Source organism: Ambystoma mexicanum, chromosome 3p (genome assembly GCF_040938575.1).
Source record: "Ambystoma mexicanum isolate Mex_15411 chromosome 3p, UKY_AmexF1_1, whole genome shotgun sequence".
NCBI classification, from domain to species: Eukaryota; Metazoa; Chordata; class Amphibia; order Caudata; family Ambystomatidae; genus Ambystoma; species Ambystoma mexicanum.
In genome coordinates this window covers 1227907147-1227919363 of record NC_090925.1, presented here as the reverse complement: position 1 = coordinate 1227919363, position 12217 = coordinate 1227907147, and the positions used below count along the sequence as shown (strand labels likewise).

At 56.3% G+C, this 12217-nt stretch overlaps 1 protein-coding gene across 6 annotated transcripts in view; it reads left to right on the top strand.

Annotated features, from left to right (window-relative positions):
- The window catches only part of MATR3 (matrin 3), a 134407-nt gene that overhangs the window by 108691 nt on the left and 13499 nt on the right, over nucleotides 1-12217 (top strand). For all 6 annotated transcript variants that reach the window (XM_069652690.1, XM_069652691.1, XM_069652689.1 and 3 more), the window contains one exon: nucleotides 49-229. In XM_069652690.1, coding sequence (XP_069508791.1) covers nucleotides 49-229 — 181 coding nt within the window. The remainder of the gene's footprint in view (nucleotides 1-48; nucleotides 230-12217) is intronic.

Genomic DNA, 12217 nt, shown 5'->3' with positions numbered 1-12217 from the left:
CAAGTCTAGTTATCCTGTAGTTAAATGCTTTGTATCTTTCTTGTGTAGCGTGGCTTCCCAGGAAACATTGACGATTTTGTCACTTTGGATGAGGTTGGTAATGCTGAAGAATTGGGAGCAAAAAGTAAGACGAAAGCCAAAACCAGTAAACGTTTGGAGGCACTTGAAAAGGGAAAAAAAGAAACTGAAGATGATGGAATTGGACCCTATCAACCAAACAATCCTATTGGTAAGTTTTTGTTAGTCATTGTAAAGCCAACGGTAAATGTTGGCAGGTGTTTCTAAGTCGTGAGTTTCTTTGTATGCTTCTACCTCAGTTCCCTTTCTGCTATTCTGATGTGGGTGGTGTGCAGTAAAAGGATTTTACTGTTCAGTAGATGTTAAAGGATATTTGTACCTCACACGATCACCAACGGAGTGGTCCCCTGGCAGTCCTTTGGTGTGGTATGTAAAACACATGTTCAAATGTATTACCCTCCCACGTATTAATCTTCTCCAGCATGGGGTCTGTCATGGATTCACATGCTCATGGGTATTCCCTGGCAGGCTAGGAATCATCAGTAAGGGAAAAAAAATCTATTTCACTTCTGAACTGTTTTTCTCCGAACAAGCAATCACTGGTCTCTGGGTCATACTGCCCCAGCCAATGACTGCCCTCTACCTAAGCACCTCTGGCATCCATCTTAAGAGTTTTACTGCACATTAGAGTGGTGATTAGCTCTCTGGCATTTTACTGTGTTTAGTGCTTTTTTCTTAGTTTTCTCTATTTTTTCGGTCAATCGAGCCTGAAGCTCCTTCTCCAGCATGGGGTCTGGCATGGATTCACATACTCATGAATATTCCCCGTCAGGCTGGGAATCCTCGGTAAAGAAAAAACCAGTATCAGTTTCGTTTCTGATCTGTCTTTCGTAGTAACAACCAATCACTGGTCTCTGCGTCATACTGACCACAGCCAATGACTGCCCTCTACCTAAGCACCGCCTCTGGCAGCCATCTTCAGATTTTTACCGCACGTTCATGTTTTGGGATCCTCGTGCTATTGCTCTCGAGCGTTAGTGCTATTTTTCGCGCTTTTTCACAAAAAACTTCGATTCTTTCGGTCAAAAGAGCCTCAAGCTCCACCGATCCTACATCCGATCAACGGGGACCCGTGTCGGATTCGTCTGTGCCCCTCAAGGGTGAAGATTTCGTCGAGCTACACTTCGGAGGACTCCAGAAGCTTCTCAGGCCCGGTCTCGGAGATGGCCCAGGAGAAGGGAAGCTCGACGCCCGGAAAACTGTTCAGGGTCTGCCCTGGATGCCAGCTGCAGAACGTCTTTAAGGAGGACGAACACTCTTTCTGCCTTTACTGCCTTCATGAGGACAAGACGCACGGGGAGAAGGACTGTGCGTTTTGCGGCAACATGTCGGAACGGACCATGAAGGACCGCCATCAACGTCTCGCCAACTGGCTGGAGGGTAAAAGCCCGTCTGGCGAGAAGAAGAAAAAATCCGAGCGGTCTTCTAAGACCTTTGAGGGCGCCCCGGCGACGGGGGCCCAACATAAGGCTAAGCACCGCGAGTCCGCTGGCACCGGGAGCGCCGAACGGTCGGGCTCTACGGGCGCCAGGCAGGGCGCACCCTCCCCGGCACCATCAACCACGAGCCAACGCTCTGGGTCGGGTAAGAGGAAGGCCGAGCACCCGGCGAAGCTCCTGGAGAGGCCCCGGTCGAGCTCTAAGGCAGAGGAGGAGCGTGGCAGTGCCCCCTCCCTCAAGGATAAGGCGGTGAGCGCACCTAAGGTGGTGAAGGCCTTGATCCATCCGACCAAGCCCTCTATCGAAACGGTCGCGGCGGCCCTGGCTCAGCCTGTGGAGGCTGCACCAGTAGTGGCGACCTCGGGGCCCAGAATCTCCCTGCCTCCTCGGAGGGAGTCTTCTTTTGTGCCCATCGATAGGACCCCCGTGAAACCCTCCGTGGGGAAGAAGGGGGGGGGCAGGGCGTCGTCGTAGATTCGGCCTCAACCTCAGAAGAGGAACTGATCGAGGTCTTAAGCCACGGCCTAGGCGTGGAAGAAGGCCAGCCCGTCGGAATGGACCCCGACGCAGGTGAAGACGACGACATCGTCGAGGATACCGACGGGGCCCCTGCTCGCCCGTCGGACTCCCCTCTGCCAGCGCCGCAAGACAACTCGGCGGCCATTTTGTTGGCCATACAGTCCTTATGCTCCGGGATAAGGACGAGGCTACCGTTACCGACGGAGGAACCTCTCCCGTCGGGGGATCCAGAACCGGGACCTTCTGGTGTTCCCCCTACCAAGAAAAGAAGGATCCATCCACCACCTCCTTTTCAACCGTCGCGCCCCGTCCAGCCCTCCTCCCCGTCCACCCGAGGGGATGATACGGGGACTGACACGGCAGCGACGGGTACGGACGACGAGGCATACGACGAGGATTTTCCGTCGTCGCCTCCCGCCAGGGCTTCTCCGCCCGACGAGATCGGATCTTTCCACTCCATGATCTCCAGGGCTTCCGAGCTTTTCCAACTCTGCCCTGAGGAGAAGAAAAAGGAAGGCTTCCTTTATCAGCGGCGCGAGGCCAAGAGGAAGACTGTCCTCGCAGTGCCTCTGTTGGACGACATTTGGGATGAGGGCCTTTCCCTCCTCAAGAACCCTTCCACGACGCCAGCTAGAAGAGACCGGTACGAGAAAAAGTACCGGGTCCCGGACACGGGCCCCCTGTGCCTCCGGGCGCAGCCTACCCCGGATTCCGTCGTCTCCGCGGCAGCCAGGAAGAAAGCGGGGGGGGGGGGTGCGGCCTCCACATCGACTTCCCCGCCGGACGGCGAGGGAAGGAAATTGGATGCTATGGGACGTAGTCATCTCGTCTGCAGCGACGACGATTAAAGCGGCCAACGCCTTGGCTATCGTGGCTCGCTACGACAGGGAGCTCTGGCACAAGATAGCTCCCCTGCTGGATTTTCTGCCGGACGACAAGAGGGCGGAGGCCCTGGAGATCCTGCAGGAAGGTGAGGTGGCCTCGGACCACGCCATCACCGTGGCGACGGACATCGCCGACACTGGGTTCCGCCAGCTGGGCAACGGAGTTTGCCTTCGACGTCGTGGATGGCTCAAAGCTACGGACTTCCGGCAGGACGTCCAGACCAGAGTCCTGGACATGCCCTTCGACGGGAACAATCTGTTTGGGAAGACAGTGGACGATTCCCTTCAGGCCATCAAGGCGGATACTGAGACGGCCCGGGCCCTTGGAGTTCTGCAGCAACGACGGACGCCCTTTCGGAGCAGCGGAGGCAAGGGCGCCTCCAAAGGTTCCGGCGGCGGTTTCGCTTCCTACCGTCAAGCGGCCCGCTCGTCGTCGCAAGAGGCCTACAGAGGACGAGGCAAGTCTAGCGGACCCCGCCGTCGTCGCCAAGGAGGTCAAGGCGGCAAGGCCGCGTCCAAGCAGGATTGAACCGGCCGTGGGGTCGGGCCCCCACCGAAGCACCCCGGTGGGAGGCCGGCTGGCGGGCTTCGTCAGCGTGTGGGAGTCCATCTCCACCGACCGTTGGGTGCTGGACGCCCTGGCCCGGGGCCACGCGCTCGAGTTTCAAAGAAGGTGCCCGCGCGTCCCCCCCGTGGCCAGGAAAGAACTTCACGCCCCTCAACTTCTCCTGGAGGTGAAGGCGATGCTCAGGAAGGGCGCCATCGAACTCGTCCCAAAGGGGCTTCGGGGCTCCGGAGTCTACTCGAGATACTTCCTCGTGAAGAAGAAGACTGGAGGATGGCGCCCCATCCTAGACCTGCGACGTCTGAACAAGTTCATCAAGGCGCAGAAGTTCCGGATGGTCACCCTCCAGCACGTCCTGGGTCAGCTGGAGGAAGGAGACTTCCTATCGTCGTTGGATTTGGAGGATGCCTACTTCCACATTCCCATCCTAAAGGGGCACCGGAAATTCCTCAGGTTCGTGGTCCAAGGGCGTCATTACCAGTTCAAAGCCCTTCCCTTCGGACTACGGTCGGCACCCAGGGTATTCACCAAGTGCCTCGCACCGGTGGCGGCGCAGCTGCGCCGCGAGGGGATTCACGTCTACCCCTACCTGGACGACTGGCTCATCCGCGCCAAGACGAGGGAGCTCGCCGTGGTCCACACGGCAAGGACCGTCCAACTCCTCACGGACCTGGGATTCTCCGTGAACTACGCCAAATCCCACCTGGTGCCCGCGCAAGTCGCACTGTTTCTGGGAGCGAGGCTCGACAGTGTCCCTTCTGGCCTCCCCGTCGGAGGAGAGGACCAGGACCATCTTGGGCAAGGTGCAACGGATGTTGGTGGCCGACGCGGCCAAAGTGAGGTCCATCAAGTCCCTCCTCGGGATGATGTCTTCCTGCATCTACCTCATTCCCATGTGCAGGCTCCGGATGCGCCCGTTGCAAGAATTCCTGGATGCGCGCTGGATCCAGACGACGGGCAGCTTCGAGGAAAGGATCAAGCTCGACGAGAGCTTCCGACGAGCGATACGGTGGTGGGGCACCCGCACGCATCTGACGGCGGGCATGGAATTCCAGGCCCCAGCCCACCAGGAGACTGTGACCACGGATGCCTCCCTGGAAGGGTGGGGAGCGCACACCGAAAATCTGCACGCAAGGGGACTCTGGCTCCCGACGGAAAAGTCCCTGCATATCAACGTCCTGGAGCTCCGTGCAGTGTTTTGAGCCCTCGGGTCCTTCCTTCCGTCCCTCAAGGGCAAGGTGGTGAGGATCTTCACCGACAACACCACCACCATGTTTTACATCAGGAAACAGGGCGGAACCAGGTCCCCAGCGCTGTCCAAGGAGGCGCAGGACCTGTGGCATTGGGCCGTCGCCCAAGGGATTTTTCTGGTGCCGTTTCATCTGGCAGGGATAAAAAACACCATCGCCGACTCACTCAGCAGGGAGCTGCGCTCGTGCCACGAGTGGGAACTACGGCAGGATCTGGTGGATCGCCTCTTCCGACGGTGGGGCACACCCCAGATCGACCTGTTCGCGACGGCGACGAACACCAAGTGCCGGAGGTTCGCCAGCAGGTTTCCCCAGACGAGGAGCATGGGCGATGCTTTCTCGTTCCCCTGGGAGGGCCTGTTCCTCTACGCGTTCCCTCCTTTGCCTCTGCTAATCCGGCTCATCAACCAGCTCAAGAGGTCACGGTGCAGGATGATCCTCGTCGCACCTGCGTGGCCGAGGCAGATATGGTTCCCGGACTTGCTGGACTTGTCAGCGTCCCCGCCGATCAAGCTGCCGGCGGACGCGTATCTACTCTCCAGGGAAGGAGGCGCCATCCTCCACCACGACCCGAAGTCGCTGAACTTGCAGGCCTGGCTCCTGCAGCGCTAGAGTTTGGAGGATACGACATACCGGCCGATTGCAGAGAGGTTCTTGCAAAGGCCAGGGCGTCCTCGACTCTTAAATGCTACGGACACAAATGGAAGAGGTTCTCTGTCTGGTGCCGCGCACAGAAGATTAACCCTCTACGGATTACGGCTCCCCAAGTACTGCCGTACCTGCTGACGCTGGCCAAAGCTGGTCTGGCACACGCGTCCATCAAGATTCATCTTGCTGCGATCTCCTGATACACCAGAACCACGGGCCGGACGTCCTTGTGGTCTCATCGTCTGGTGAAAGAGTTCATGAAGGGACTGTTCAGATCGTTCCCGCCGGTGAAGGCTCCGGCCCCGGCGTGGGAGCTCAACGTGGTGCTGACCAAGCTCATGGGACCTCCGTTCGAGCCTCTGCACTCGGCCCCGTTGAAGTTTCTATCGTGGAAAACAGCTTTTCTTGTGGCCATCACCTCCGCACGACGAGTGGGAGAGATCCAGGCCCTTTCCTGCAAGGCCCCGTACTTGACTTTCCACGACACGAGGGTAGTGCTCAGGACGCACCCCTCCTTCATGCCCAAGGTACCGTCGGACTTCCATCTCAACGAACCCTTGGTGTTACCTGTGTTCTTCCCGTCGCCTTCGTCGCCGGCTGAGAGGACTTTGCACTTGCTGGATGTAGCTAGAGCGCTGAAGTTCTACGTGGACCGCACTAAGGGTTTTCGGAAGACGTCACAACTCTTTGTGAACTTTGGACCTGTCAATCAGGGGAAGGCTCTCTCGAAGGCTTCCATCTCCAGATGGCTCTCCGGCTGTATCATGTGCTGTCACCGGTTGGCAAACCGACCGCTGCCTGGCCGTCCGAGAGCCCATTCCACCAGAGCGATCGCAGCTACCACGGCGTTCCTATCTGGTGTGCCCCTGCTGGACATATGCAGGGCTGCTACGTGGAGGTCGACGCACACCTTCACGAAATTCTACTGCGTCGACCGGGATTCCAGGGAGGAGTCCAGGGTCGGCCAAGCAGTGCTGCGCAACCTGTTCGCCTGAGGTGAGCCTGGGGAGGAGGTAAGATGCTTAATGTTGAGTTGATGTGATGCTTGATGTTGAGCCTTTGCCACCTCCCGTGGTTGTGCATGTGTGTACTGCTATGTATTCTTTATTCATGAGTATGTGAATCCATGCCAGACCCCATGCTGGAGAAGGAACAAGTTACTTACCTGTAACTGTTGTTCTCCAGCATGGGTCTGGCATGGATTCACATGCGAACCCTCCCGCCTACCCCTCTGCGGCTCTTCACTTGGTCATACTGCCACTTCACGTGCTTCCAAATCTGAAGATGGCTGCCAGAGGCGGTGCTTAGGTAGAGGGCAGTCATTGGCTGTGGTCAGTATGACGCAGAGACCAGTGATTGGTTGTTACTACGAAAGACAGATCAGAAACGAAACTGATACTGGTTTTTTTCTTTACCGAGGATTCCCAGCCTGACGACGGGTAATATTCATGAGTATGTGAATCCATGCCAGACCCATGCTGGAGAACAACAGTTACAGGTAAGTAACTTGTTCCATCTATCCCTCATTCGACTAATGGGGACCCGTTTTTTGGAACTGTCTACGTCCCTCAAGGGCGATTTATCGTCTAGTTCCCTTTGAGGATTCCAGAATATTCTTTGAGGCCTACTCTGTGTGGACATGGCTGAAGATAAAGGAGCCTTGCCGCCTCTGTTCAGGATGTGCCCTGGATGATGGGCACTCCCTATGCCTTAACTGCCTATATTCCGACCAAATGCACGTGAAGGAAACCTGTGCGTTCTGCAAGGATATGGTTCCTTGCAACCATGAAGGACCGTTGCAAGCCGCTCTCAGAGAGGCTCCAGACAAAGATCCCAGCCAGCAAGTCTCACCCAGCAAGAGGAAATCTGAGTGGTCTTCTTTCAGGGCGCCCCGGCCACGGGGCCCATCATAAGGCAAAGCACCACGAGCCTGCGGGCACTGGGAGCCCCGTTGGGACTGGCTCCTCTGCGGCCACGTCTGGAACAGCATCTCCAGCACCCTCAACCACGAGCCAATGCTCTGAGTCAACGAAGAAGATAGTCGGACCATCCGGTTAAGCTTCTGGAGAAGCCCCAGCCGACTTCGACGTAGAAAGCCAAGGGTGGGGGGGGTGCTAAACCGCCCCCCCAAGGTGAAGGCTTCAAGCGTGCCCGAGGTAATGAAGGCCCCGGTTCACCAGGCAAAGTCCTCCCTGGAAGGAGTTGTGGCGTCCCTTGCTAGGGCTGCATATTCTCATGAGGCGTCCCCCGAAAACTGCTCGGAGGGAATCGTCTTTTCTACCCATTGAAAAGACACCACTGAAGACTATGCCAATCATCTCCCCTAGACTGTCCCCACTGGTCGAGCAGAAGAGGGGAGGGGGCGGTAGTCCTGCAAGGATCAGTTTTCCTCGGAGGAGCTTTCTGGTTTGAAACTGGATAAGTTCGTCGAGGCCAGGTCCTATGGGATGGACCCCGGCGAAGTGGGTGTGGAGCGGTGAGGATAATCGACTAGGAGCTGTGGGTCAAGATCGCTCCCCTCCTGGACTGACTTCCCGACGAGAGTGGAAGCGCTGGAGATCCTGCAAGAAGGCGAGGTGGCATCGGACCATGCCATCAGTGGCCACGGGCATCGCCAACACGGGCTTCCGTCAGGTGGAACTGTTTGCCTTCGGCGAGTTTGGTTGAAGGCCACTAGCTTCCACCTGGATGTACAGTCGAGGGTGTTGGACATGCCCTTCGGGGACAAATTATTCAGCAAGACAGTGGACGAGTCTCTTCGGGCCATCAAGAATACTGAGACAGCCTGGCCGTTGGGCACGCTCCAGCAGCGACGGCCGTCCTTTCGGGCCTTCGGAGGAAAGTCCCAGGGATACTCCAAAGGTTTCGGTGGTGGCTCGTCATCCTATCGTCAACCATCCCGCTCTTCGGCTCAGGAAGCCTACAGGGGCTGCAGTAAGTCCGGAAGAGGCCGCCGCCAAGGTGAAGCCCCATGGCAAAGCAGGATTGAACTGGCTGTGATGTCGGGCCCCCACCTGTGCACCCTGGTGGGAGGCTGGCTGGCAAACTTAATCAGCATGTGGAAGTCCAGCTCCACTGACAGTTGGGTGCTGGACACCTTGGCCCACAGGTACACACTGGAATTTCATGTGAAGTGCCCATGCATTCCACCAGTGGCCAGGAAGGAAAACCACATCCCTCAACTTCTGGTGGAGGTACGGGCCATGCTGAGGCAAGAGGGTGGGTGGGGGGGGGGGGGGCGGCGATGAAGCTTGTCCCAAAAAAGGCTCCGGGGCTCGAGTACTCCCAGTACTGCCTCGTCAGAGACTGGCGGTTGGAGACCCATACTAGACCCCTGCCACCTCAAGTACATTAGGTCCCAGAAGTTTCGGATGGTCACCCTTCAGCACGTGCTGGGACAACTGGAAGAGGGGATTTTCTATCATTGCTGGACCTGGAGGGTGCCTATTTCCACATCCCCATTCACAAGGGACACTGCAAGTTTCTGCACTTCGTGGTCCAAGGGCAGCATTACCAATTCAAGGCCCTTCCCGACAGATTGAAGTCGGCACCAAGTGTTTTCACCAAGTGTCTGACGCCAGTGGCGGCACAGTTGCGCCTGCAGGGGAATTCAAGTCTACCCCTAACTGGACGATTGGGAGCAAAGTCGATATAGACCACTGTCGAGCACACGGCGGGGACCGTCCGGCTACTCACAGAACTGGGGTTCTCAACCTTTGTGAAGTCCTGCTTGGTGCCATCGCAGGACGCGCTGTTTCTGGGGTCCCGGCTCAACAGTGTTGTCTGGCGTCTCGGTCTGAGAATAGTGGCCATCCTGGGCAAGGTACAATAGCTGTTGACCCTGAAGATTGCACAGGTGGGGTCATCAAGTCCCTCCTCGGCATTTAGTTGTGCATTTACCTCATTCACCTGTGCAGGCTGCGAATGCAACCACTGCAGGAGTTCCTTGAAGCCCATTGGACCCAAGTATCGGGAAGCTTAGAGGACGAGATCACCCTCTACGAGAGTTTCCGTCGAGTAATTTGGTGGTAGGGTGTCCATGCGTATCTGGCGGGTGTGGATTTCCAGACCCCCCCCCTTTCATCAGGAGACTGTCACGACAGACCATCCCTGGGGGGGTGGGGTGCGCATGTAGGTCTCCTCCACGCAAGAGACCTGCGGCTACCGGAGAAGTCGTTGCTCGTCAATGTTCTGGAGCTACGGGCTGTGTTTTGGGTCTTCAGGTCTTTCCTTCCGTCCCTCAAGGGCAAGGTGGTGCAGATTTTCAGACAACATCACCATGTTTAACATCCGGAAGCAGGGTGCACCAAATCCCCCGGCGCTCTCCAGGGAGGCGCAGGACCTATGGCAAAGGGGCCGTCGCACAGATGTTCCTCGTCCCATTTCATCTGGCAGGAGTGAAGAACACTGCGGCCGACTCAGCAGGCAATTGCGCTCATGCCATGAGTGGGAGCTTCGGCAGGACCAAGTGGATCCTCTATTCTGACGATGGGGCAATCCCAGATCTATCTGTTTGCGATGGCGAAGAACACCCAAGTGCCGGAGGTTCCCCAGCCGGGGAGCACGGGATGCATTCTCCTTCACCTGGGGCGGCCTGTTCCTCTATGCATTTCCCCCATTGCTTTGCTTCTGCGACGCATCAATCAACTCGGATGGTCCTGATGCAGGGTGATCCTTGTCGCACTGCAGAGGCAGATGGTACCTGGACCTTCTGGACATGTCGGCGTCCCCTCCAGTCAAGCTTCCAGCAGACGCAGATCTTTTCGCGAGTGAAGGAGGTGGGATTCTGCCCTGCGACCCAGGGTCACTGAACCTGCATGCCCGGCTCCTGCAGCATTAGAGTTCGGAGGCTGCGACATCCCGGTGGACTGCAAAGAGTTACTTGCCAAGGCTTCCTTGACTCAAGTGCTTCGGACCTGAATGGAAGAGGTTCAATCGTCTAGTGCTGGGGCGGTCGTCGCTGTGGTCGCACCGCCTGGTTAAGGAGTTCATGAAAGGACTTTTCCCTTTGATCTCCCACGCCGCGGCCGGAGCCTTCACCGGCAGTAACAATGTGGTGCTGAGTAGGGTCATGGGTCCTCCGTTAGAGCCTCTTCATTCGGCGCCTCTGAAATCCCTATCGTGGAAGACAGCGTTTCTTGTGGCCATCACCTCCGCACGACGAGTGGGAGAGATCCAGGCCCTATCCTGTAAGCCTCTGTACTTGACATTCCACAAAACAAGGGTCGTGCTGAGGATGCACCCCTCCTTTTCATGCCCAAGGTGCTGTTGGACTTCCATCTCAACGAGCCCTTGGTGTTGCCTGTTTTCTTCCCGTCGCCGGCTTAGAGGACTTTGCACTCACTGGATGTGGCTACAGTGCTGAAGTTCTATGTGGACCGCACAAAGTTTTCGGAAGACATCACAGCTGTTTGTGAACTTTGGCTCTGTGAACCAAAGAAAGGCAATCTCCAAGGCTTCCCCTTCCATTTCCAGGTGGCTCTCTAGCTGCATCACCCTTTGTCATCGGTTGGCAAACCGACCGTTGCCTGGCTGGGAGCCCATTCGACCAGAGCAATCGCAACTATGGCGTTCCTGTCTGGGGTGCCCTTGCTGGACATCTGCAGGGCTGCTACGTGGAGGTCGACTCAAACTTCACGAGATTCTACTGCGTTGACCGGGTTTCCAGGGAGGAGACGGCCAAGCAGTGCTGCATCACCTGTTCGCCTGAAGGTGGACCTAGTAAGGAGTTAAGAGATGCTTAATGTTGGGCCTTGCCACCTCCCGTGGTTGTGCGTGTACTGCTATGGATTCACATGCAAACCCTCCTGGCTATACCTATGCGGCTCTTTTGGTCCTACTGCCACTTTCTGAAGATGGCTGCCAGAGGGAGGGGCTTAGGTAGAGGGCTGTCATTGACTGGGGGCAGTATGACCCAGAGACCAGTGATTGGTTGTTAGGAGAAAGACCGTTCCGAAGTGAAACTTGATTATTTTTTTCTTTACTGAGGATTCCCAGCCTGACGACATGGAAGATTCATGGGCATATGAATCCATGCCAGACCCATGCTGGAGAACACTTACAAACTTGTTCCATAGTCTGCTCAAAGATTCTTCTATATAGTCTGCTCAAAGATTACTGTGTTGTACTCTGCCTGTTAAGACCCAACATGACATTCTTAAGGGTTCCATCTTTATATAAATGTTAACATGCCCCACACGTGTCACTGTACCCTGCTTTCCTCTTGCTATACATCCATATCCCCCCTCCTGTCCGTCGATGTCGCTCTGCTCCCTGCCAATCTGTTCACGTGCCTGGTCACTACACCACTCAACTAGAACACCGCTATTTCCCTGATTAATTCTGCTTCGCTGTTCATACGAGTACGACCCCATGAACACTTCATCACCCTAACAAAATGCAGCTAGTCGACCATATTCCAGCCTAGTTTCCCACATATGCGTCCTTCAGGCCTAACACAGCCAGAACCCAGTCTGGGTGACCCACCAGACTGCACACATCCAACTGATATCTTTAGCACTGCACCCAACGCTAGGATGCAGCTACCATCCGGCAATTACATCAGCTGCACCCCCACACCCTACAACACTATCCGAACTATGGTTCCCGAGAGAGTTCAACCTAGAAGCACTTTGTGGTCATACCAATGATGTATAGAGCACTGTATAAATGCCAACTAACATAACTTTTTGCTCTCACGAAGGCAAAAGGCACTGACCCCTGGTCAGGTAGCCCCCCCACAGCGCAGGTGTCGCAACCTCCAATGTGAAACTGCTCAAGTGACTTTGCCTAAATCTGCTGCCATGCCGGAGAAGAGGATGTCTTGGGGGGGGG